Genomic DNA, 27,003 nt, shown 5'->3' on the forward strand with positions numbered 1-27,003 from the left:
CAGAGGGATGATTCGGGGAAAGGCACTTGCATTTCAGACAGCCCACCAGGGTCGGCCCCCGACTACCCATGGTCTTCCAAGAGCGAGCCAGGAGGGATCCCTGGGCACAGAGGGGTGTGGCCCAAGTCTCTCCTTCACCAAAGAAAACAACCAAACACCAACATGGAAGTATAGTAGTAAGTGTAGACTGGACTTTGCGGTGCTATGAAAGATGGGTGATACATCTTAGTGGCTTAAAGATAGAACATTGACCACTCTGGACACAAACAGCGCTGGAAGGAGGTAAAGGGACATGCGTGATGCTCTTTCAGGAACAATATTGCAAATGAGAGAGACAGAGAGAGAGAGGAGGGGAGGGGAGGGGAGGGGAGGAGAGGGGAGGAGAGACTGGAGGGAAAGTGGTGGGAGGGAAACCGGTGACGTTGGTGGCAAAGCTTTTATGTATTGTTGATTGAAATTCTTTCCCACATGATCAGTGGTAATTTAGAAGATGACAAAAATATGTTGGGAAGAGGCTAGGCTTTGTAGTGGGGAGGAGCCATTTTCTTTGTGTAGTGAGGTAATAGTCGAGTTAAAAGATATGATGGAGGCCAAAGGAATGCCCTGCCACAGAAGCGGGGTGGGATGCGGGGGATGGGGTGGGGGGTGGGAGGGATACTGGGATCATCAGTGGTGGAGAACGGGCACTGGTGGAGGGATGGGTATTTGAGCATTGTATGTCTGAAACACAAGCACGAAAATATGTAAATCTGTAACTGTACCTTCACGGTGATTCACTAATAAAAAATTATAAATTTAAAAAAGTAAAAAAAAGAAGATATGATGGAGGCCTTGGAAACCAGTAAATGGCAGCTCAATCTTACATAGAAAATGGACATACACATATCCGTATAAATGGCGTGGCCTAAACATAGGTTATATTGTCAGAATTGTGGTAAGAGTGCTTGTCACGGTGCTGACTTCGTGAAGGCCCAGAAAGTGTCAATACAAAGGAGCGATGTTACGTTCTGAGGGCAAATGTCTGAGTAGCTGACGTGAGAAAATAACAACCAAAAAAAAAAATGTATTCTCTCCCCAAAAGAAATAATGAATGAAACACATCAGATACTAATTCTGATGAGTTTGAAAGGGGAGATTGCCTTTTCTGCAGGTCGTTATTAGTGATCTTTGTGCTCAAGACACCTCATATAGTATTGTTGTTTGTGCTTGTAGTAGCTTCATGTTTCTTTCTGAGTGTTTGCCCATTTATGTGGAAAATTACAACATTTAGCCTCAACTAAAATTCTTTGTTACCTGTGTGGAAAGAAGTATGGAGAATTCACGACTACTGAAATTAATTATATTTATTTTGAAATAGCTTTGGGAGTGTACTTTCCTTTGTGTCTTCTGAAACGTTTCACCCGCATCCAGGACCACATTACTGACTCTCACATGTGAAGGCAGGAGGCCACTTTCCGGCCCCTTTGCACTTGGAACTGCTACTTAAGCTCCTTAACTCCCGTGATCCAGAGACACATGAAGGAATCTCCGAACCAAGCAACTCGCTGCAGAGATTTCTCCAGACCCTACTTATCTAAAATTTTAGAATTCCAGGAGCACCATGTGGTGTCTTATGCTATTCATAACAAGCAATGCCAAAGGGAGCAATGGGGAGATTGTCTGCCATGGAGGCAGGGGGAGGGGTGGGGTGGAGGGAGGGTACTGGGGGCCTTGGCGGTGGGGAATGTGCACTGGTGGAGGGTCGGGTGATCGATCATTGTATGACTGGAACTCAAACAGGAAAGCTTTATAACTGTTTCTCACGGCGAGTTTAAAAAATAATATAAAAAATGATAAAATTAATATTCTGAATAAAAAAATAATGTGAAGTGCATACCCAGTTCAGTCAGCTAAATCAGTGGCTGAAGAGATAGCAATATTCCTACATTAAAAAACAAACAAGCAAAGAAAAAAACCCACTTGGAGCTGAGAACGAGGCTCCCTGTCCCTCCTCTCTGGGGAGGGGCCCAGAGTCCTGCTTTCAGAGCGTCACCGGCTGAGGGATGGTCACCGGAAGCAGACGGGCAGTTCCCAAAGTGGGCAGCGTCCCCTCTCCCTGTCTGAGTGTCCAGCCCGGCGGGCAGTGGACACTTAGGCTCTGGTGATGACAGGGGCCGAGGGAGTGTCAGGCGCCGTGTGGGTTTGTCCTAGTGCGTCCCCGAGGGCTGGCCTCAGGCAGCTCCGTGCAGTGGCCACGGGCAGCCCAGAGCCCCGCAGGAGGGCAGCTGGGCAGAGGAGCGGAGCTGGCCGGCGGCCTTCCTTGGGCAATTGTGAGGGCAGGGAGCACTGGCAGAGGCCAGCGTGCCGACTCCGTTTCTCCTGCTACCGCTTGGGGTGGCTTGTGTGCTGACGCCCAGAACATGGCATCCAAAGGACGTTGTTTGTTTGTTTTTTTTTTTTAATAGAAATATTCTCTAACTCTCCTGTCAACACGAGGAACCATTTTAGCCTGGGTTCTAAAGAGTGTCGAGAAGCTCGATGACACATGCCCTGTATTTGCTCTTCGGGCATTTAATTCAGGGGAATAGATTCAGAGCCAGGGAGGAAACACAAGTGGAATTTTCAGAAAACAATTTATTGGGAGATTTGGTTCTAAGAATAAGCAAATGTTTTGGAGAGGTAGACAGAAGCCCTATGGCAGGGTTTTAAATGAGATACGTACTGGTCAGTAGACACGGGCTATTAACATCTTTTTTGTGCGGTGGGCCATGCTGGAATGCATGCACATGGATCCTTCCGTAAGTTTAACTTCAGAGTAGTTTGTAGAAAGAATTCTCAATGAAAATGCGCCATTTCCTTAGGACATAAGGAATAACAAAGATTCGCAATTACCTTTCTCAAATATTCCTTAAATGCAGAAATTCCCAGGGTCATGGTGCTTCTAGATGGAACTTCCCCCCACGTTGTCATGTTTGTCTCCAGCTGTGCAGATGCCTTGTAATCACCGTGTCTTATATGTTGAGACAAGTGTGTTGTTTTGTTGACCGTTACACAAACTGAGTCAGATTTAGAGGCGAGGTTGAACTCTGTGACTCCGGCTAAGTGATATTAGAAAGAAGGGACTCAAAAGACAGCTCCTTTATGCCTTGTGTTTTATTTTATTTTATTTTTCTCTACCTTTCAAATGATGATAAACTCGTGAATTTTAAACTGACAAGATTCATTACATTTTAATTGTGAATTGTGAAGTGTGCTATATTGTATGTTTTCACTTTTTATATCAAAAGCTTGATTTTGATACGTGTATAGGTTTATATATCAGTGTGAAATTCATATAAAACCGTGGTTGAATGCTTGTAAATGTTGACTTTTTCTAAAATGAAATATGAAGGCAATATATTTTATTTCAGTACTGTGCCTGAAATGCAATCATTTAGCTTTTGTTAGTATGTATACAGGGAACAGTGAAGATATTGCTTTAATAATTTCATTTGAGTGCTATATGTTTAAATAAAAAGTCAAAAATATTCTTTTCACATTTTTTAATGGCAATATTTTAATGAATCACGTTCCCCATCATTTTTGCAAAATGTTTTTTTTTTGTACTTGTAGAAAAAACCATATCAGTGAGGGATGATAGAATAAGACCAGCTTTGGAAATCTATTTTAAGCTCCATAAAAGTAAATCATTAGCTCCGTAAAGGTAAATCAGTAGTTCGCAAAAAGGCAAATTGTGTTTGGAAATACATTTGACTGCCAGCCTGAAAGGTGAAGGTTATACTATCACAAGGATGGAGTTTGCTTCCTTTTCCTAATTTAGGACTCAAAGTCAAATAATTATCTTTAGAACAGCAAAGAGAAAATACCTTTGTTTTGATTTCTCTTTTTACCCCCAGTGAAATCACATTAAAAATGTGTGCGAGTGTTGCTGTGTTGCCTTCTCCTGCCCGTGTGTGTGGGTGTGCGTGGCCGAACTGGTACCAAATTCCAGTACCTTATTCCTATTAGGCCTCTTGTTTGTTTTATTGTTTACTTAACTTGTCATTTGGTCATAATATGACTTATTTAGAAACACTAAGCAATCCAGCTGGCTTTTATTTTTCACAAGTAAAACATAAATGTGTTTAATTGTAAGGCAAGTCTTAGACTAAATTTTTTAGGCTCACATAGGAGGTCTACATTCTGCATTACTGTTTTAAATTTTTAATAATATTTTGCTTTAGAGAATAAATGATAATTGATTATTAGAGTAATGAGAATTATGTGTATAAGGGTATAGCACCTTATCACAAATGGTAGTGACTAGTAGAATGCAAAGGAGATTGATATACCCGACTAGTTTGATAATTCTGTTTGCTTTTAGAGCAAAGAATGACCAAATTATTCTACTGTGTGTTGAATATTTCCTAAGTAGCAATTAACATCCCAACGAGAGCACCATGTCCTATCTTTGAGGTAGTCTCGCCTACTTGGAAAGTCCTTTCACAGAATAGAGATGCTGTAATCTTAACAATACCACAACTGAAAATTACATCCACAACTGAAAAATTAATAATGTCCTTCGATGGGATTATTTCCTTTTTTAAGCCAGGACTCCTTGTTTGGTGACATCTCTGCTTTATACAAGTGGCATTGTAATTATTAATGTTACTTCAAAAAAGAGAGCAGTGAGACTCAGGGATTTTTTCAGCAGGCCTTATTGTGTGTTAATTGAGTTATCAAAGCTTAGTTTTTCAATGTTGTAGTTTCAGAAGTGCAGTTTTGTTAGTTTAGCTAATAGCAGTCAAGCTCCGAAAAATTGACCCATACTTATCAAACATAAGGACTGTTTTATAAGTGGTGAACCCATTTTGTATCTCAAAGTTGTATTTCTCTTTCTAGATGCAACTGTATTAACCTAAATTTGAGAAAAAAGTATATCTATTTAGGATCATTGTTTATGAGTATTTTAGAAAAATATTAAGTTATTTAATTAATAATTTATAAAATTGCGTACCCATTTTGGATATTCTATATCAGTATTGAAATTATTAAATATCTGTGATCTAAGGAATACTTAAAATTTGTGTTAGATATACTATTTATTGAGCATATTTGCACTTATTGATCATATTTACATTTTCTTACAATGAAATAATCTGTTATCAAAATATCTATGTAATTCTGTTACTAAATTTTGTATGACCTTTAAGCATTGTGTTAAATTTTATATAACCGATTTCCAAAAACAGTAACAAGTCTCACAATGGAGGCAGTATTGGTGTTGGTATTGGTACCTGCTCGAGCAAATCAATGAGCAACGGGATGACAGTGACAGTGACAGTATTATTAAAATACAAAATTTAATATATAATTTTTTTTCTCGATTTTGTTTACCGAGGATGTCCCGCCCACACGGGAGAGCCTGGCAAGCTACCCTCCATGTAATTGATATGCCAAAAACAGTATAACGGTAACAATAACGTGCTCTTCATGTTCCTGGAGTGAGCATACGCAGTTGGGCTATACTAGCACGTGACAGGGACGAATAAAGACGTTATTGGTGCCCCCTCCAGCAATTGATGAACAACGTAATGACAGTGATACAGTGATACAAATTAAATTTAACGCTGTGTCCATGTTTATTTATTTTGCTTTTGGTGATGCTCAGGGTCTCCTCCTGGCTCTGTGCTCAGGGATCACTCCTGGCATTGCTTGGGGGAGCACTTAGGAGGCTGAGGATCAGATTCAAGTTTGCTGTGTGCAAGACAAGCGCCCCACCCACTGTAATAGCACCCCCAAATCTGTAGCCTGTTTTAAAGGAGAAAATTATATGTATTTGAATGATCCCTGAGGAAATCGGTTTTCTTTACTTAAAACCTATTTGTAACTTTGCTGAATCAACAATGTACATTAAAGACTCTTTTACCGCCTTATACTTTGCTGATATGGAAATTTTCATATTTGCATTTCAGAAATATCTGAGTTTCTTTTTTTTTCAGTATTTAGTATTTCGTGAGCATAGGAATCTTAACATTTCTTACCTTTGCACAGTCTGGTAATAAGCTTGATAATGGCTTACCCAGCCATTTATGTTTGTTGTACATTTATGAGCTATAAAAATTAAACTTAAAACACTGACTACCAAAGTAGACTTTCTTTCCTACAATTAAATTCTCCTTGTTCTGTACCCTTAGGTCTTTATTTTCAATTCAAGCCTGGCTTTAATTTTGTGTGGTATTGATGTTCCCTCCTGAGGTGATTTGTGTTTTAAGGGCCAGTTGCTTATAATTTATACTATTTTTCTGTTATTATGATATTATATATATGTCTGGCATGTTAACATTATTGAAATTTCATGGACTTTCTTATTATACTTTATTATGTGGAGCTGTATGAATTTTCATCTGCCAGGGGATGGGATATGTTTCTGCTTAGTTACTGCTTCTGGTTGCCCCACCAATTTATCAAATGTCTGTGACACACGGAAGTGCCATCTTCGATGCGGGTTATGATCATTAGGGTTAATTAAATGCGGGACCTTCCCACCTGGTAATTGTGTGACCATCAGTGCTGACCAGCCTTTTCTATTCCGAGAAAGGATGCGCTCGTCTGTGGTTATAGTTCTCTTCTTAGAAACACCCACCGTTATTAGAAGAGTTCGCGAGCATTATCTCTATTAAAATTGAAGATCACCTACGCAGCGTGTTGGGCTGGGTATCTGTTTTGTTATTTCCTCCATGGCCTTTGTATTAACGTCTGAGTATTGTGAACGCTTAACCTTCAACAAGTGCAGCGTTTCATTTTGTCATAATGATTATTGTTTTTGTTTTCTTGATGCTCATTGAGTCAGAGATTAGAGAGGGAGAAGCCATTTTGGGGGGTCTCATTACTCAGTCTTTTTTAACTGCCTCAGACTTTTTTCTTTTAAAGCTAATCTTTATTTTCTGTAATAAAGGGATCCAATTCCTGCGTTTTGTTCAGTGCTTTCTGTTTGCTTCCTGGCCACACGTGGTGATGTTTAGGTCTTACCCTGGCTCTGAGCTCCAGGGGGCTAGGGGGACTCTATGGAGGGGTGCTGGGGCTAGGGTCCCACAGGCAGGCTCTGCCTGCGGTTCTAGCTCTCTGGCCCACCTGGTTCCTTTTCCTTCGTGGGAGTTGGGGAGACCAGGGTCCCCCTCAGTGCTGAGTCCCAGTGTACATCCTGTCACATTCACATGCTGGTACTTTTTGGGGGACGGGCTGGGTGGGAGATTTGGGACTACACCTGGCCCTGCTCGGGGTCACTCCTGGCTCTGCACTCAGAATCACTCCTGCTGGTGCTCAGGGGACCATCTGGGATGCTGGGGGTTGAACCCAGGTCGGCCTCTTGCAAGGCAGGCCCCCTCCTCGTAACGCTGGCCTCGCTATCCCGCTGGCCCCTGTGAGGCCGGTCCTTTGAAGGAAGAGACCAGGGAATCACTTATTTCTAGTTCTGTGGGTTCTCAGTCTTTCTCCTGAGTGTTGCTTGTCGCTGTGTGATCATTATACTTAGTTCCCTTATGCGATCTCGCTGCCTTCCAGAGACTCTCCTTACAAGAAAGTTGCTTTGTAAGCAAGATAGCAAAGCAAGGCAATTTGGAAGGAGATTTTAAACATTCTGGACCAGTGATAAACGAATTCCCGCAGGCTCAAATGTCAACTGTCGCCTACAAAATGAGAGTAGAATTAGAACAGTGCAGTGACTCCCCAAATGTAACGTGTCACTTTGTTGATACTTATTCCTTATATTATGCTTCTCAAGTATCAGTGGCTGCACTTAAAAATAGTTTCCTGTTGTAATAATAAAAACATTTAAAACAATGAACACTGGGTAAGTATATAACTATCAGAATCTAAAGCAGGGTTGAACAATCCAGTTTGAAAGGATCATTAAGATGTTTTGATTAAAATAAAGTCTTTTTTCTAGTCTCTTTTATATGAATCTGTCTCATTGTTATGTGAGCATTAGAAAACTAACATGAAAATATGTGGAGAAATCAAGGATATAATAATACATGGAACTTTTTCTGGGACTGATGTTGAAAGTCAGAAATTAGTCCGGTTTTCGTTAAAGCCTTTAATTTCTAATGTAGAGTTTTGCTTGCTTTGTGACATTGATTGGCTGATATTTCAGTTTCTCAGTGTTCGGTCTCAGCTATTGATTCTGCTTTTTCTTCAGGATGTTTTGAATAATTTGGGATCTTGTGAACTGGATGAAGATGATCTAATGCTTGATCTGGAATTTTTAGAGGACCAGAATCTTTATCCTCCCGGTAAGTTCTGAATAAACGCCCGTGTCACGTGACATTGGTCCTGGTCAGTTACACATATAAGATAAGTATTGTTCAGTTTGCATTTGTTCTTTTCAGTCTCCAGTTGTATTTTAGTTGCATGCTAGATACCATGAACAAGTGATTCTAGTGATATTAAAAATATGTTGTGGGAAAAAAAGATATTTTGTTAGGGCATTATTATGTATAGGAAAAAATAGTAATTTTACAATAGGAAAGTCTGACTAAACATTTGAGTTGCTGGAGAGCTAATGTGAGGGTAAGGTCTTGCACTCAGCTGGCCTGGTTAAATCCCTGGCATCACACATTGGCCCTGAGCATCACCTGGCTGATACTTGAGCACCCAGCCAGGGGTAAGCTCTGAGCTAGGGGAGGCCTCGCCCCTCCACAAGTACTTAGAGAAAAAATAATTTTGGCTGAAAATATGTACTATCATATTTTTTAAAATTAGTGAATCTAACCAAACAGGAGTTTTATACATCTAGATTTAACTTTTGAAATGGTTAACAATGTTGTAATACAGTCAGTCTCAAAATGAACAGTTGTCAGTAATAGCCAAAGCCTTTCATCAGCATGTGCATGCCCAGAGAGTCATGAGGAAGATCCTTATTGAGTCCAAGACGGGATGGTTTAATTTACATTCAAAGTTAAAACGTCATGTCTCCCGATGCTACATTCCGTCTTTGGAATAGGTTATAGGATTCCACGCTTTTATCCGGTTGATAAATCTGATTGCTCCCCAGACTGGAAAAGAGCCGTCTCAGTCGCCTTCACAGCTGCGAGTATTTGATTTCGAGAACGACTTCCTTAGCGCCTCCTTTCCGCCCTGGGCTCATGCCCCCGTGCCGCTGGGTCAGGGCAGAGCTGTTTGCGGTGATCCTCAGGAGGGTCGCACTCAGGAGGGTCCAGGTTCAGTGCAGCTCCTGGCCCGTAGGCCTGAGTCTCCGGCCGCTATCACGCTGAACTAAGTCCATGTCAGGCATTTTCCTGGATGTCGGGTGCTGAGCAGAAGCCTCACAGAACACGCGGCACTTGTGGCGGGGACTGTCCCATGTGACAGCCGTGCAGTCCCGTGTGACCCTAGGTTGTGGAATGACTTTTTGCATATGGATGTTATCAGAATTTTTTTTTTCTTTTTGGGTCACACCCGGCCATGCAAAGGAGTTGCTCCTGGCTCTGCACTCAGGAATTACTCCTGGCGGTGCTCAGGGGACCCTATGGGATGCTGGGATTCGAACCCGGATCGGCTGCGTGCAAGGCAAACGCCCTCCCCGCTGTGCTATCGCTCCAGCCCCAGCCAGGATATTTTTAAATAGAAGACACTGAGTATTGTTTTAGAATGAATTAAGAGTCAGAATTAAGGTTTAGTATCATTACCTTGGGCCTATTTGCTTGTTTTGGGGCCACCCCTGGCAATGCGCAGGGCTTTTTCCTGGCTCTGCTCTCAGGCATCCCTCCTGATGGGCTCAGGGGACCAGGTGGGGTGCCGGGGGCCCAACCTGGGTCGGATGTGTGCGGGTTTGTGCAGGCAGTGACTCCTGCCTGCTGTCCTGTGGCTCTGGCCCCACCGCTGGCCTTTCTTTTGCACAGTCAGCCAGAACCAGGCCGCCTCGTTTCCCGTAGTGGCTGGAGAGTGGAAGGTTGTATTCTTCCCAAGTTGCCCTAGGCAGAGGATTATTTTCATCATGGCTGACGCCGACGGGAAAGACACGCTTGGAAAATCTGGCAGTGGCGCAGAATCCGAAGGCAAGAAGACTAAGGCGTATCTTGGTGTTATGAGACTTGAACCTATTCATTAAAATGCAGTTGATCCCATCCTCGGTGTTTTTGTGAGGAGTAGGTTGCAATGAGCTTTAGCACTTCGTAGTTGCTCATCTAAGCTGGCTGCTGAGAAATCCTGTACCTGTAAGGAATCACTGAGCAGGCTTTGTTTTTTTTTGGGGGGGAGGTTGTTTTGGGGAGACACCAAGAGTGCTTAGACCTGATTTATGGCTCTCTTATCAAGGGTAACTTCTGGTGGGGTTCAGGGGTGCTGGGGATGGAACCTCCTGAGTTAGCTGTGTGCAGGACAGCCTCCCAGCCACTGAGCTGTTTCTCCAGCCTCCCCGAGCTGAACTGTCTCTCCAACCCTCCCCAAGCTGTGATCGTAAGTCAATATTCACAGCAGTGCTTGAGAGAAAATGACATCTAAAAGATTTTTTAAAAAATTTTGTGCCACATTTAGTGACGCTCAGGGGTTCCTCCTGGCTCTGCACTCAGGAATTACTCCTGACAGTGCTTGGGGGGCCATATGGGATGCCGGGGATTGAACCAGGGTCAACTGTGTGCAAGGCAAGTGCCCTCCCCATTGTGCTATCGCTCTGGCCCCTAAAAGGTTTCAACAAAGTAAAGACCCCCACAGCAGTGAGAGGACATGAGAGGAAATCAGTTTGGAGTCAGGCCAGTGAAGTTAGAATTCCAGTTGGCCCATAATTCCAGTGGCCTGGTGGGAGGGAGTGAACCTTCCCCAGTCCCCTTTACTCTAATGAAAAATGATAAAATTAATACCTATCTCAAAATACCTATCATCTGATGTAAGTGGGTGGCTTCTATGTATGAAAAATATTCTTCAATGTTAGATGAACCAGAAGCCTAGTATAGCTTGGCTACGGCACAAAGAGTTTGTCCTGTAATTGATTCTTTTTCATAATCTTTTAAAAATGTTATTATGTATTATATGAGGTATGCTTTCTGATTTGAATTTCCATCCCCTAAATTCTTGTAAGGGAGACGTTTTAAGAGGACTAATAATTAACATTTTAAGTGAGACGTTTGATTTCTACGAGGGATGCGTTTCCTGAGTTAAAATCAGTCCATTTGAATTCATAAAAAGAATTTTTGCATAATATCCCCATGTTCAAACAGCACAACAGAAAGTCTCTAGAGAAGATTAAGCCGCGTAGAACACACCTGCCCGAGCCACTCTTGTTTAGAGACGAGGCCAGCCCTGCTGGGAGGTGCCAGGGTCCCAGGCTGGCTATGGTGGTGGCGGCCAGATGCCCAGAAGGAAGGTTCGGCATTGGGCCAGGCCAGGTGTGCTTCTTGCCCAGTGATGCCCAGGGGAGTTTCCTGGCCAGCCTGGCCGTGGACACTGGCCTCCGGGGCCATACCACAGGGCTCAAGGCTCCTGCTTGCAGTTTCTAGATGTGAGGCATGCGCTCAGTGCCCAAGCCATCTTTTTCTCCCTTTTATTTTATTGTGTTAATAATTTTTGAATCCAAAGGTACAAAACAACTAAGAGTCAGTTGTATGACCGAGAGAGGAAATTTTCTGTGGTTTTGTGTTTGCTTTGGACCTTCTATCAAAAACACCTAAGGGTGTGTCTCTTGGTGTATGTCCACTTGCAGATGGGTTAGTAATGGCATGGTGATATCAATTAAGAATCAATTAGGTAGATGTTAAATTATTTTGAGTTTGATGAATATGCAACATAAAATTCTGTGGTGAATCAGAAACTCCTCCTGTGCCTATTAATTAAGGAGGTAATTTTTGTTATTAATTTTTAATGGGCAAAAGCACAGCGGTGCTGAGAGGAAGCCCCAGTGACTGCTGATATGTACAGTCGTGTACAAATCGCAAGAACACTCACACCGGGAAGATGATGCAAATCAACTGTAAGGTTTTACAAGCTGTTATATGTCTGGGTCAGAGAAAGCACAGGAGATATCCTCAATCTGATGGTGTAAAACTAAGAAAATCTGACACTTAATTTTGGAAGTATGACAGCGGTTAAACTCTGGATTCTGAAGTCAGACAAGTCTTACCCACTAACTATGCTAGGTGACTCTTAACAAATGATTTTTATCTCTCTCAATTTACATTTCTCCGTCTGATAATGGGAGCAATGAAATGATTTATTTGGTCAGTTGGCTGTGAGGAATAAAGAAGTTAGAGCTTAGAAGAACACCCAATTTCATATATGGTATGGTAGTGTTAATAGGAATATAATCTTACCACTTTGGTAACTTTCACCTCCAGTATTTATTGGTGAAAGATCTCATCCACATTGAATTCTAAAGAATCTAGCTAGCATTGCATTGCACCATCAATTTTAGGTGTGCTTGCATTATTATCATACTAAATCAATAGTTGAATAATGCATTAAGTTAATCACTTAAAATCCAATTATATTTTCGACCTAACTTTCAGAGTTTTAACCTCAACCACATTTCTACATGTAGTAGAATGGTAAAACGCATACCACTAATTTTGTGGCTATCATTTATTTTCACACATATATGACTATTGAACTAATTTCAAGAACAAAAGAATAAAACATAGTATAGAGAGTCTGTGTCGATTTGATGAGCTAAATAATTTCTTTCAGATTTGAGGATATTAAAGCTTCATGTGATACACTGTATGCCAGAGAGCTCTTATCTTGACTGAAGCAAAGTTTTCCAAATCCAAAGCGTTATGTTTAATAGGCATTATTTTTGACTAATAAAACTAATACGAAATTTAAGAATCACAGTTGCTGTGAAACTTTTATTTTCAGCTGGTTTCTTTTCATTGATTCTTTTTCAGTTATGAACTTCCATTTCATGTAAAGAGCTGCATTAAATCATGTTTATCAAGTTATACCGTTTTTAAGATTATATTTTAAATTGCATCTCCAAGAATTGCCAAGTTTCAAAGTTCTTCCTGACTCAGTTTCAGGCGGACCGAGTTCCCGAACCGACTCCTTCCCCAGGGCCCACTTCCCTCCGGCAGTGACCTGGCTTTCTGTCACCCCTGACCTGCCTCTTTGGGAAGTAATTTTTCTTTTTCCTTTTTCCCTTTTCCCCTCCCTTTTAGCCACTTGGTTTACAATATTGGTTTTTTTTTTCCTTTTTGGGTCACACCCGGCAGTGCTCAGGGGTTCCTCCTGGCTCTGCACTCAGGACTTATCCCTGGCGGTGCTCAGAGGACCAAATGGGATGCTGGGAATTGCACCCGTATTGGCTGCGTGCAAGGCAAACGCCCTCCCCGCTGTGCTATTGCTCCAGCCCCTACAATACTGTTCCTGACATGTCCCTGTCCCTCCTTCCGGCAGCCCATCCAGAGTGACCACTTCTCTATCTTCATCTCTCTCTCCCCAGACCTCTCCCCCTCCCTCCACTGTGACCCACTCCCTCCTGTGGACGCCCCCTGCTCTTGGTTCTGTTGCTTTTAGGCATCAGTTATTTCCCCTACTACGTATCTTTATATCCAACATGTGAGTGATATTCTGTGTCTGGCCTTCGCCCTCTGACTCATTCCACTCAGCATGATACTCTCCGGATCCATCCATGGAGCAGCGAATTCCATGCCTTGATTAGTTTTACAGCAGAGTAATATCCCACTGGGTATAGGTACCAAATTCTTTGATCTGTTTGGGGCACTCTGGTTGGTACCAGGCTTTGGCCATTGTGAATAGCGCTGTGCTGAATGTAGGAGTGCTGGTGCTTTTCTGCTTCGTTCTTTGGGGCCCTAGGGCGTATACTCAGGACTAGAATTGCTGAGTCTTAATTCCTATATTTTTGAGGAATGTCCATATTATTTTCCCAAATGACTGGACTAGGTGACATTCCACCAGAGTGAATGAAGTTCCCTTTCTTCCTGTATCCACTTCAATACTTTCGTTTGTTTGGTGGTGCTCAGGGCTGACGCCTAGCTCTGTGCTCGGCTATCCTGGTGTGTCTTGGGGGACCATATGCGGTGCTAGGGATTGCATCCTGGTCGGCTGTCCTATTGCTCCAGCTTTGCTATTGTCCCGGCCCTCACTTCTGTTCTTCTGGATGTGTGCCAGACTCTCTGTGATGTCTCATTGTTGTTCTGATTTCCATTTCCCTGATGATTAGTGATATAGAATTTTTTTTGGATGCTTTTGGGCCTCAAGTTTCCCTTACTGATATATCTGTGTTGTTCCAGGACACTTAGCTGTGTTTGGCATTGCTTGTTTAAAACCAGCACTTTGTATGATTTCATTCAATCCGAAAACAACCCCCTAGGAATTACTTCTACTTTACATGTGAAGAAACGGGGATCAGAAGAGCATAACCGAACTCATCAGTGGCAGGACTGGAGTTAGGGACTCAATCGTGTCCTTGAACCTTGGTGACTTCCCATCGCGGAATTTCAATGGGGGTTGGTTATGAGGAGCGGTTAGAAGCAAAAGAAGAAGAAGGTTTCACAAAGATGCTAATTTCTGTTCTCTTACACTGTCCGGGCAGCAAGGCGGCGAGAATGCAGTTGTGACATTAGCCGTCACCCGGTGGGTTTCATGGAGAGTAGATCTCTAATTTCTAATCTCTAATTTTGGAGGGTGGGTTATTTTCTTGGTTTCCATTAGATGGCAATCTTGTTCTGCTAAATGGTTACAGGAAACTATTTGTATGCAGCCTTATAGTTTACAAGGGATTTCAAATAATGTTATCTCATCAAATTATCACAATAGCACTCTGAAATAGGTGTTAATACACCCCAAATATAGTCAAGGAAGCAAAAATACTCAGTGGTGAAAGAGTTTATGAAAGTTCACAGGGCGGGATAAGCCCAGGTCCTAACACTGGACGCCAGGTTCTTTTTACTGTCTTTCTAGAAGTCCTTGCTCTTCCAGTTTTACATGAAATTATAATATATTTGGTTTGTATTCCATGAGGGCTTTGTAAACATGAGACCGACTCAGAGAGGAGAAAGGATTTCTTCACACCGGCACATTTAATGTGGTAAAAATTTATATCACCAGCCAAAAGGCATGAAAAGTAGACAAATATAAGGTAGAACTGTGTGGGGGTCACTCAGTGTTGGGACAGACATCTCTGTTCACATGAGCTGGCAGGATTTGTTGCAATGGAGTAATCCAGTGCACCTAAAATTTTATTTTAAAAACCCACCTGAATTGTCAAGAGAGTATTCTGAATACCCAGTTAAGAAGGGAAGCCTTATCAGGTTTGTTTTGGGGGTCTATACCTGGCAAATCTCAGGGCTCACTCCTGGCTCTGTATTCAGGGTTCACTCCTGGCAGTGGTTGGTGCCAGGGTGCCATGTGCCAGGGGATACAACCTGAGTTGGTACCGTGCAAGGCAAATAACTACCCTCTGTCCTATGACTTTGGCCCAGAAGCTGTAAATTTGCTTTAGAAATATATCTCTATGTTCAGTGTTGTTTTCATTCTTTTAAACAAATGATAAAATCAATAATAGAGTTTACCTAGAAAGTATCATAAGATTTCATATTGTATAACTTGCCATATATTAAAATAGGTAATATTTATATTACCCATATTTATATTCCCCATATTCCTTCACTAGGTTCTTTATTTTTTTTTGCTTTTTGGGTCACACCCAGCATTGCTCAAGGGTTACTCCTGCCTCTGCACTCAGGAATTACTCCTGGCGGTGCTTGGGGGGAGGACGCCGGGGATTGAACCCAGGTCGATGAGGGCAAGGCAAACGCCCTACCCAAATATTCCTTCACTAGGTTCTTTAAGTTGACTGATCAAATCTAAGTAGAGTTATATTGAAAATTTTACTTGATCTTTGATACGTATTTTACTTATGGTTTCCAGATAGAATATAAGGATTATGATATTACTTTTTAGACTTCAAAATAAAGGGATTAAATAATTCCAGAATAAATCATTCAAAATCACAATAGTTTTTATTTGTTTTGAACAGTTCATTAATTGACCAATTGAATAATCCATTAATTTGATTCTGTGTTTCTCAACCTCCTTTAAAAATGTCAATTTTTTTGTTTCAGTTTCTTTCATTGACCTTAACTGTTATTTTTTATTGTTTTTTTTAACCCTGTTAAATAGTGTACATTAATAGCAGAAGCACATTACTGGCAGAGAATTTAGATATTATGACACAGAGTGTCTTGTGCCTCTGCTCCCATGAAAATTCAGCTTTAAAGGTTTTGTTCAGAATCACACAGTTAGTTTGTAGTAGAAATAAGCCCGTTAATAAGAAATTGACTAGCTCTGTGTAGTAAACACAATTGCAATTATTTTATTTTTTGGTTGGAGTTGCCAAGAGTAAATCATTTGTATCTGAGATTTAGAATGGCCTCTGGCCATTGTGCCGTCAGACCTGACGATATTTCAAGAGCGTTCCTGAGCTACAACCAAGACTTGGAGATGGAGTGGTTCGCAAAAATCTAATCAACGAGAGCTGACAAATGTTTACACATTCTGACCTAATAGAATATTAAATGGCAACAGTTTTAATGAAGTCATAGCATTTACTTGGAACCTGCCATTGAAGCATTTTCTGTCATTATAGACTCTTCTGACATGCAAAAGGGCAGTCACTGGCTCAAGTTCATTAGAGGATAGAGTCAAAGGAAGATTTCATTCCACATTCTTTCTCTAGAGCAATTAGAAGGAAAATATGTGTCTCAATATAAAATTTCTTGGCCTCTTACAATTATGTGGTGACATCTCCATACAATTGCTTGAATAATGCCGGCAACATCAGCTGTCACTATCAAAATGAACAAGTCATTAAGAAAGCAAATGCTGGTCTTGCTTCTGAAAAAGTGGGATATTTATGCATTTAAAATTGTTCACTAGCCAGAAATATAGCTACTGACATGAAGCATAATTTCTCACAGTGCCTGAAACAGAATAGGAGAAATAATAAACCTTCACATGACTAAAACGAACTTGGTTGTAATTGTACCCGGTAAAGATGGTGGCTTCTTCTTAGTACTTCTTCAGTGATAACATTTAGTGGCGTCTTGATATATCCGATACTCCTGTGACCTCTTGCCCCTTTGATTAGTCTTTTGGTTCTTCATCTTAGGAATCAAAATTTCTGTAGTTTTAGAGTGGACTCGGGAATTCAGTGGAATTGTTAATCTTAGGAGGACCAACTTTGCTGGGATAGTCTATGTTAGTGAGCCAGGATAATTAGACGAAAACCAAAGATGCTCGGAGGAGGACCAGTTTTGCTGAAGTAATGTATGTTGGTGTGCTCGGATAATTAGACTGAAACCAAAAATGATCTTAGAGGATCAATTTTGCTAAAATGATGTATGTTGGTGTGCGAGGATATTTAGGCTAAAACCAAAATTTAAAGATTTTATTGATGCTAGGATGTCAAATACTGTCTCTTCTGTCTCTGATAATAGCTGGGTTTATTGCTTACAGGGGTGAGGGGGGACGCTTGCTGAGCAAACTCCCTTATGCTCTCCTGCTCCCTTATTTCTAAGTCTGACCTCCTCTTCCACGTCCTCCAAGTGTGCTGACACAGCAGCTTGACTATGACCACTGACCCGTATTTCAGTGACCCCAACTATCTTACAGGTCCATCTAGTTTATGAGCCTGGCTAGCTAGTTTCCCAAGCCTCAAACACCCCCCACCTGAGCCCCTACCCTCTGACACACACACACACATTTTTCCCCCTCAGATGAACTTTAACTTACTACAGATATTTCACTGTATCACTGTCATCTCGTTGTACATTGATTTACTTGAGCGGGCGCCAGTAACATCTCCATCCCTCCCAATCCTGAGATTTTAGCCACGTCTCCTTACTCGTCTTTCCCAATGATTGGAGGCTCTTTTCAGGGTCAGGGAAATGAGACCTATTATTGTTACTGTTTTTGGCGTATCGATTCTGCCACGAGGAGCTTGCCAGGGTCTTCTGACACAGATATTTATTGAAGGAAAACCTCCAGTGCCAGAGCTAGGCAGCAAACATGGCCCTCGAAGCTGATTATTTGAAAGTTTTGTACAGTGGTTGTAACGATTTCTGTTGTGGAGAAACTCCCCCTGGAGGGCGCCGTGGAGTCTCTCCCCGGAGGGAGAATGGGTGTGGGTCAGGGGTCGGAACCTTAGAGGTAAGTCATGAACCTGACAACCGTGAGAATTTGCTGGAGCATTGACAGAGTAGGGCGGGGAATACAGATACTGAGAGGCCATCCCTCCAACCGTCATTGTCTTAGTGACCCCTTCTCTATCCCAGCTGCCTTGTCCCCTAGCTCAGGAGGCAGGCTGCCAACTATGGGGCAGTATTCCTGGGTCTGGGGTCTACTGTCCTTCGGTGTCTGTCTCATGTTATTTTATATTCCATAAATGAGTGCAGTCATTCTATGTCTGTCCCTCTCTTTCTCACTCATTTCACTTAGCATGATACTCTCCACGACCATCTACTTTTAAGCAAATTTTATCTTTCCTAACAGCTGCATAGTATTCCATTGTGTAGATGTACCAAAGTTTCTTTGACCAGTCATCTGTTCTTGGGCACGTGGATTGTTTACAGATTCTGGCTGTTATGAACAGTGCTGAAATGAATATATAGGTACAGATGTCATTTCTACTGTGCTCTTTTGCATCCTCAGGATATATTCCCATAAGTGGTATTGCAGGGTCATATGGAAGCTCAATTTCTAGTTTTCGAAGGACTGTCCATTATGTTTTCCAGAAAGGCCGGACCAGTCGGCATTCCCACCAACAGTGAAGGAGTGTCCCTTTTTCCCCACATCCATGCCAGCAATGGTTGATTTTGTTCTTTTAAATGTGTGCCAGTGTCTGTGGTGTGAGATGATATCTCATTGTTGTTTTGATTTGCATCTCCCTGATGATTAGGGAGGTAGGGCACTTTTTGAATTTTTTTTAAAGTATCTTTTATTATTTATTTATTTATTTATTTGCTTTTTGGGTCACACCCGGCGATGCACAGGGGTTACTCCTGGCTCATACACTCAGGAATTACTCCTGGCGGTGCTCAGGGGACCCTATGGGATGCTGGGTCTTGAACCCGGGTTGGCCATGTGCAAGGCAAACGCCCTCCCCGCTGTGCTATCGCTCCAGCCCCAAATTAGTTTCTATTTTAATGAATTACCATGAGGTACAGTTACAGACTTACAAACCTTCATGTTTGCGCTTCCACGTTTTTCATGTGCCTCTTGTCCATTTGTGTTTCTTTGGGCGGGGTATCCTCGGTGGCTCCCCGAGCTCTCGGAGAGGCACGGGAAAGGAGTCGGAGTGTCCTGGGCTGTGTGGTCCAGGAATGTGTTCCCTCGCATGAGAAGCGCGGCCCAGCCTGAGCGTGGGAAGCGGCCTGGAGCGTGACGGTGGTTGGGCCATGGAGGTCGGCTGCTGGGCTGGGTCCTTGGAGCGGGGAGGGCTCTCACCCACCCCCCTCTGGAAACAGCCTGATGTGGAGTCCGGTGGAGCAAGCAGACACCACTGGGCTGCACTGGCATGCGACAGGGACAGATGGAGACATTACTGGCACCCACTCAAGCAATGCATGAGCAACGGGATGACAGTGATACATGGTGCAGTTCTACTAGTGTCTTGTATATCCTCGATATGAATCCCTTATCAGATGGGCATTGGGTAAATGTCCTTTCCCATTCCACTGGCTTTTTCTGTATTTTGGTCACTGCTTCTTTTTTTTTTTTTTTTTTTTTTGCTTTTTGGGTCACACCCAGCGATGCTCAGGGGTTACTCCTGGCTTTGCACTCAGGAATTACTCCTGGCAGTGCTTGGGGGACCATATGGGATGCCGGGGATCGAACCCGGGTCGGCCGCGTGCAAGGCAGACGCCCTACCTGCTGTGCTATCGCTCCGGCCCCCACTGCTTCTTTTAAGGTGCAGAAGCTTCTTAGTTTAATGTGGTTCCATTTTTTTTAATAGTTTATTTTTAATTAGTGAGTCAGCGTGAGGTACAGTTACAGATTTATACATTTTTGTGCTCATGTTTCCCCCATACAAAGTTCGAGAACCCATCCCTTCACCAGTGCCCATTCTCCACCACCCGTAAACCCAACATCCCTCCCACCCCCTCCCCAGTCCTGTCTCCCCCCACCCCACACTGCCACTAAGGCAGGGAATTCCCTTCTGTTCTTTCTCTCTGATTAGGTGTTGTGGTTTGCAATAAAGGTGTTGAGTGGCCATTGTGTTCAGTCTCTAGTCTATATTCAGCCCAATGTGGTTCCATTTTTTTTGTTTGTTTCCACTTGCATGGTCAGTGCTGTTTCATCCCTAAAGATGCCTTTAGCTTCAATGTCATGGAGGGTTCTGCCTACATTTTCCTCCATGTGCCTTGTAGATTCATGTCTGATATTGAGGTCTTCAATCCAATATCAATTCAGTATCAATATCAATTCAATCAATATTGAGGTATTGATCTGACTTTTGTGCCTGGCCTTAGACAGAGGTCAGAGTTCATTTGTTTGCAGGTAACTGTCCAGTTTTCCCAGCACCACTTGTTGAAGAGACTTTCCTTGTTCCACTTCACATTTCTGGCTCCTTTATCAAAGATTAAGTGATCATATATTTGAGAGTCTGTGATGGAATATTCAGCTCTGTTCCATTGGTCTGTGGGTCTGTTTCTAGCCCAGTACCATGCTGTTTTAATTACTGCTTTTTTGTAGTACATTTTGAAGTTGGGGAAGCTGATTCCACCGATCTTCTTTTTCCCAAGGGCTTCTTTAGCTATTCCTGTGGGTTTATTGTTCCATATGAATTTCAAGAGTGTTTAGTCTATTTCTTTGAAGAATGTCATGGATATCCTGATAGGGACCACATTAAGTCTGTATAGTGCTTTGGGCAGTATTGCCATTTCGATAATGTTAATAATCCTCCCTATCCACGAGCAGGGGATGTGTCTCCATTTCCTAGTGTCCTCTTTCATTCTCTTTCATTTCTTGAAGTCGTGTTTTGTAATTTCCCTTGTATAGGTCCTTCACCTCTTTAGTTAAGCTGATTCTGACGTACTTGATTTTTCTGAGGTCCTATTGTGAACAGGATTGTGTTTTTAATATCTCTTTCTTCAATTTCATTATTTGTATATAGGAAAGCTTTGGGTTTTGATTTTGTAACCTGCCACTTTACTATACAAACCTATTGTTTTTAGGAGCTTTTTGTAGAGTCTTTACGATTTTCTACTCATAGCATCATATTGTCTGAAAATATTGGTAGCTTGACCTCTTTCTTTCCTGTCTGTATGCCCTTGATATCATTTTGCACCTTCATTTCAAGAATTGTTTTCAATTGTTCTCTGAACAGTCTTCACAATGGAAATGTCTAACACAATCTAGAGAAGCTTTTTATAAAAATCTATATTTTATGCATTAAAAAGCAATATATCTGTGGAAAGCAAAATTAAACTTCAAGGGTACATCTTGAAAAGTAAGTAATTACCAAAGTCAGATTTCTTCCTAATGAGATGGTGTCCACTTTGTAAATGTTAAGGGCTGTTTTGTGAGTCCAGTGGCCACATCTGTATTCACATATTTTACCCTCGTGTAAACTAATGCAGATGTGTTGTTTTTCTTTTTTTTAAAGTTAGGTGCTTAGCTCCTTTTGAATTCTTTCTCTAACATTAGACAACAAAGACAAAAATAATTAAAGTTTTTGAGAAGGTCATATCACTTTAGAGAATAAATGGACCTCAGATGTTATACACCAATAATATTTCTGTGTGATAATACTTAAATTCATGAATAAAATTACTCAGTATCATCTGACCTGCAGAAAGATAGACTTTGGAATAGAGGAATTTGAATCAATGTTTTGATCATGTGCTTCAATACATTAATGTTATTAATTAAAATATCAGCTAGTACTTTATTGGTTGTAGGAAATTTACTTGAGAACCTTTGTCTGAGTCCGATTACTTCTGGCTTGCGTTCTCCAATGGTCATAGCTCAAAACTGTTATGATTTTTAAGAAATAGTGTTTCTTAAAATCAAAATCCAGTGAATTTTAAGAAATAGTGTTTCTTAATCAAAACCAGTGAATCGGAGACTACAGTTTAAGTGAAACATACTGAGAGTATTTCTTTCTTATTTTTTCTTGTATTTCGGGCCACAGCCAGCAGTGCTCAGAACTTGCTCCTGGTTTTGTGCTCTGCTGCCACTCCTGGTGATGCTCAGTGGACCATATGTGGTCCAGGGGATGGAGATGGGGTGAGCTGCGTGCAAGGCCTTCATCCCTGTTCTATCTCTCCAGCCCTACACGGAGATCTTGTGAGCTACTCTATGATCCTGAATGTATATACGCACAGTCAAATGTAGATCAGAAATTGCAAGTGTATTTTAAATATGGTTTTAATTTTATTCAGTAATTTATATTTCTGTGCATTAATTTTGAGCTTTGAGGCATGATGAGATTTTTGCTGTTCTAGATAAAGCAAACTCTACTCTTTCCTGATTAGAATGTAATGTAAATCAACTCTATTCTGCAGTCTAACTTTCATGATAGCCACCAGAAAAAGAAGCTCATTTCCTGAGAGGTGTGCCCAGGGGCTTACTCTGTTTAGCGGGATCTTTCTTTCTGACAGACCCTGCCGACAGCCAGCATCTATGATGCCCGTAATGGCTTCTAAATCAAGCAACTATTACAGATGCCTGTCCTAATTTAGTATTGCTTTCTTTATTTTCCATTTTTATATTTTCAGTACTCTTCTAGAGATAATTATATTTGCTAAGAATACAAAGCTTGAGCCTATCATGCAAAATGAAAAGGGATTTTATTAGGTAGTGGCTCACTGTGGAATCTGCTGTTTTTATTGTGTTCCGTCTCAGTTAGCATCTTCCCCTGACTCCCACCTTTCCCTGAAACAGCCAGAAAGGAGGTGCTTCACTACATTTAGGAAGTAACATAGCATTCCATCTAAAAATACGTATGTTTGTTTTTATATAACAAAAGTAAATAGTATGAAAATGAGAATGTCAAATTGATCTCATAGATGAATTTCCTCTGATAATGATGAACTAAGCTTACAGCCAAATATGTATTCTTGTAGGCATGCTATTTTATGATGCATATCTCACATGTATTTACTTTAGCAGATCTCTTCTTATAAATCTGATTTATCTATATGCACTGAGATCATCTTATCTTAAATATTTGGTCTTAGTATTACCCATTTGGTCACTTACTGGAAATTGTGTAGCTTTGGATGCCTTCAAGAAATATCAGTTATCCAGTAATGAGTGATGTTTAAGTAGTACATCTTTGTGAAATTTGACAGATGCTAAATATAATTGAAACATTTTTACCAATATCAAAATTAGACAAGTGCTTATCTTATAGAAATTTTATGTTAATACAAGAAGTATACATTAAGCATTCTGTGGGTAGGCAAGAACATAATAGACTTCTCGGAATAAATATCTTTTAAGAAACATTTACAGAGAACTGAATATCTGTGTAATGAAAATTGTTTACTTTTTCTTAAGTCTGTGTTCTGTTCTATGCATTTTAAACATAGCTCCCTTAATGGAAATGAAAAGGTCTTTGTAGATTATAGTAAAGAAAGGCATACCCTTCTGTATTGTGCATATGCTTTATTGGTTCTTATTTATATAAAAATCATCAAGCATGCCTGTATTGTGTGGTGTGTGAGTGTATGTGTGTGAGTGTGTGTGTGTGTGTGTGTGTGTGGAGAGAGAGAGAAGAACGGGGAGTGGCAAGAGGAACAAGAGGTGTATATAGAGGATTGACTATGAAAAAATGTTGAATTTGTAAAAATAAAAACTTCTTTATAAAAGAAAATTTATAGATATTTCCTTATGAACGTATATAGATATTTCCTCATTATAATATATGGATATCATTCTGTGGCTGATAAAAACATTTGATTTAAAATATTTGAGAATAATGTATATCATAAGACGTGGTGCAGACAGTGTCTTTGTTTCTGGTTTTTGTGGTGCTGAGGGATTACTCCTTACCCGATGCTCAGAGATCATTCCTGGCAGGACTCTGGGCACCATATGTGGTACCAGGAATTGAACCCCAGTTGGCCACACGCAAGGAAAAGCCTTACCTGCTGTCCTTTCTCTCTGGTCCCAGTTTAAGAAAACAAGAGAAAGTGAAAATTGAGTGAAGAAAAATAATGCAATTATTTCCAGTTACTTTAGATAAATGCTCAGTTACTGTAGATAAATGACAATACTGTCAAAATAGAAGAGATTCAGGGCCGCAGAGGTAGGCACGCATAGGGCACCTGACCTGCAGCTGTGAACACAGGTGGGCTCCCTCGCACCCCAGGGGTCTCCCGGGCCCCTCCAGAGTGAACCCCCAGCTCAGAACCGGGAATAGGCCCTGAGCACAGATGCACTAGCCCCCAAACCAAAATAAGGAGATAAAGTAATGAGGTAAGGAACAGATAAACCCTCGAGATTAAGCTAATAAATCTTGTTTGCTCCATAGAAATGACATAGAAGGTCTGTTCTAGGGTCTGATGTGCATCTGCCCAGTTACTGTGGGCCATGCAGTGGCTTATTTCCACAGAGTGCATATTTTATGGGGCAAAGAGAACCCTCCAGCAGTGAGGAAAGGGGATTATTGATACGAAGTCATTAAAAGGCACTTTGATTTCTTTTGTAGCACTGTAGCACTGTCCCGTTGTTCATCTGTTTGCTCGAGCAGGCACCTGTAATGTCTCCGTTGTGAGAGACTTGTTACTGTTTTTGGCATATCGAATACAGCATGGGTAGCTTTCCAGGCTCTGCCGTGTGGGCGGGATACTCTCGGTAGCTTGCTGGGCTCTCCGAGAGGGATGGAGGAATCAAACCCGGGTCGGCTGTGTGCAAGGCAAATGCCCTACTTGCTGTGCCATTGTTCCAGTCTGATTTCTTTGTAATGGTATAAATATCAGGCATTCCAGCTGAGGACCATTCTGCTTATTCCTGATCCAAATTGCCCAGACCATCCCAAGTAAAGGAAGTTTGAGAGCCATCCTGGTCGGAAGAAGTCTGTGGTTGTATCTCAACTAAACGTGCTGTGGTCTCTGTCAGAGAGAGGCACACTAGGTAAAAACTCAGGAACTATTACAGTGCCCTTGGGTGCCTTGGCACCCCATTGCCCCTCCAGCAGTGCTCAAGGCCCCTCCACAGTGATCCCCAACCCCCCTCAGTTGGGCTGATCTTGTCTCAGAGTCTGTTTACACTGGAGGTTGCCTAATCCCTTCCTTTGTTTCTTTTATATTCTGCATATAAACCAGATGATCTGGGATTTACCTTTTACCTTCTGACTCACGTCACTTAGCCTCACACCTTCTCATTCCACCCAGCTTGCAACAAACTGCAAAATTTCCTCTTTTCTTATAGCCCAATGGTCTTTTATTGTGTCTATCTACCGCAGTTTCTTTATCCATTCATCTGTGTTGTGTTGGGCTCTTGGATTATTTTTAGGTCTTGCCTTAAAAGAAGAAGGAGTAGATGAAGGGGCATGGTTTTGTACCATAAAAACAGTATTTATTAAAAATAAATGTTTCCCATGGTGTTCAAGTACCAAATAATCTTTGGATACTTTTCTAGTTAAAATGCAAATTATCATCCTTAACTCATGAGGCCAACATAGATGATAAACCAATCTCTTCTTCTAGTATCTGAAATTTTTTACTCCTAAATATCACTTAAATAAACAAGAAAGAGCAGTTAAAAATTAATTTGAAATTAAAAATAATTTTGACCTTAAAAAAATCTCAGGAAACATGAATAAGTTGTAATATTTGCTTAAAATTTACATGTGATTAGTTTTTTGTTGTAACATATTATATTGTTATGTTAATATTATGAATTTCTTATTCTTTGGTAATCTTAAAAAATTTAAAATAATCTAGAAATTTTCGTAAATATTTCAGTACTTACTATCAAAACTTGTCTTCGGCAGAGCCTGGCGAGCTCTCTATGGCGTATTCAATATGCCAAATATAGTAACAATGATGGGTCTCATTCCCCTTACCCTGAAAGAGTCTCCAATGTGGCACTGCTGGGAAGAATGAGTAAAGAGAGGCTGCTAAAATCTCAGGGCTAGGACGAATGGAGACGTTACTGGTGCCTGCTGGAGAAAAATTGATGATAATGGGATGACAGTGATATAGTGTGATACTATAAAAGTGTTGATTGAAACATTGTTGAAAAAACTTCCACCATGTGGAAATGTTTACAGGATTAAAAAAAACAAAGATTTATGGGTTAAATGAGCAAATGTCTTGGTGATAAAAGTATATTGGGACTGCTTTAGAAGATAGACATTTGAATTTGAAACTATATGTACATAAAGCAAAAGATGTTTTTCCATGTAATTTTATAATCATATAAAAATTTTGATTTCAAGGGTATATGCCCTGTATTTAGAGAAGTGATACAGTTATAGTTATTTTATAACTATATAAACATAGTTATTTTGTAACTACATAAATATAGTTATTTTGTAACTACATAAATATAGTTATTTTATAACTATATAGTTATTTTACTGCAGAATTTTGTAAGACAATATTTAGGAAGAGATTTGATGTAGTACCAGTGACTTGGGAGCTATTGTCAGTAAAGTATGTATAAATTTTGTCAAACTGTTCTTCGTAACTTGATGTTAGAAAAACTATTTCAGACTATATGTTAAATGACAGGAGCACAACACAGCCTGACAGCTTAAAAATGCCGAGTGAGAATAATTTTGACAATAGAAACAATATACCTTGTCAAAAGTGATTATTTGCACTGTCAAAATGTAAGACTTAATGTTTTCCTGATGTTGAGAAAATGTCTGATTTGAATTATTTGTTTCAGCTTTTGCTTATTTGAAATGAATTTCATGTCACTTCAACAGGTAGCATGTGTTTACTAAAGATTTGTGCTAAAACTAAATGTGAAATCCTGAAAATGACCATTAAGTAAGATGGGAGAATGAATCATTGAATGAAAACCAAGCATTAGCTATGTGCGCACAATAATCTTGGTGTTCAAGAGTGACAA

At 40.9% G+C, this 27,003-nt stretch overlaps 1 protein-coding gene across 2 annotated transcripts in view; it reads left to right on the top strand.

Moving 5' to 3' along the window:
• CCSER1 (coiled-coil serine rich protein 1) overlaps positions 1–27,003 on the top strand; it is a 912,102-nt gene that overhangs the window by 158,618 nt on the left and 726,481 nt on the right. For both annotated transcript variants that reach the window (XM_055140485.1, XM_055140484.1), the window contains exon 5: positions 8,159–8,252. In XM_055140485.1, the coding sequence (XP_054996460.1) occupies positions 8,159–8,252 (94 nt within the window). The remainder of the gene's footprint in view (positions 1–8,158; positions 8,253–27,003) is intronic.

This window comes from Sorex araneus, chromosome 5 (assembly GCF_027595985.1).
Source record: "Sorex araneus isolate mSorAra2 chromosome 5, mSorAra2.pri, whole genome shotgun sequence".
Lineage (NCBI taxonomy): Eukaryota > Metazoa > Chordata > Mammalia > Eulipotyphla > Soricidae > Sorex > Sorex araneus.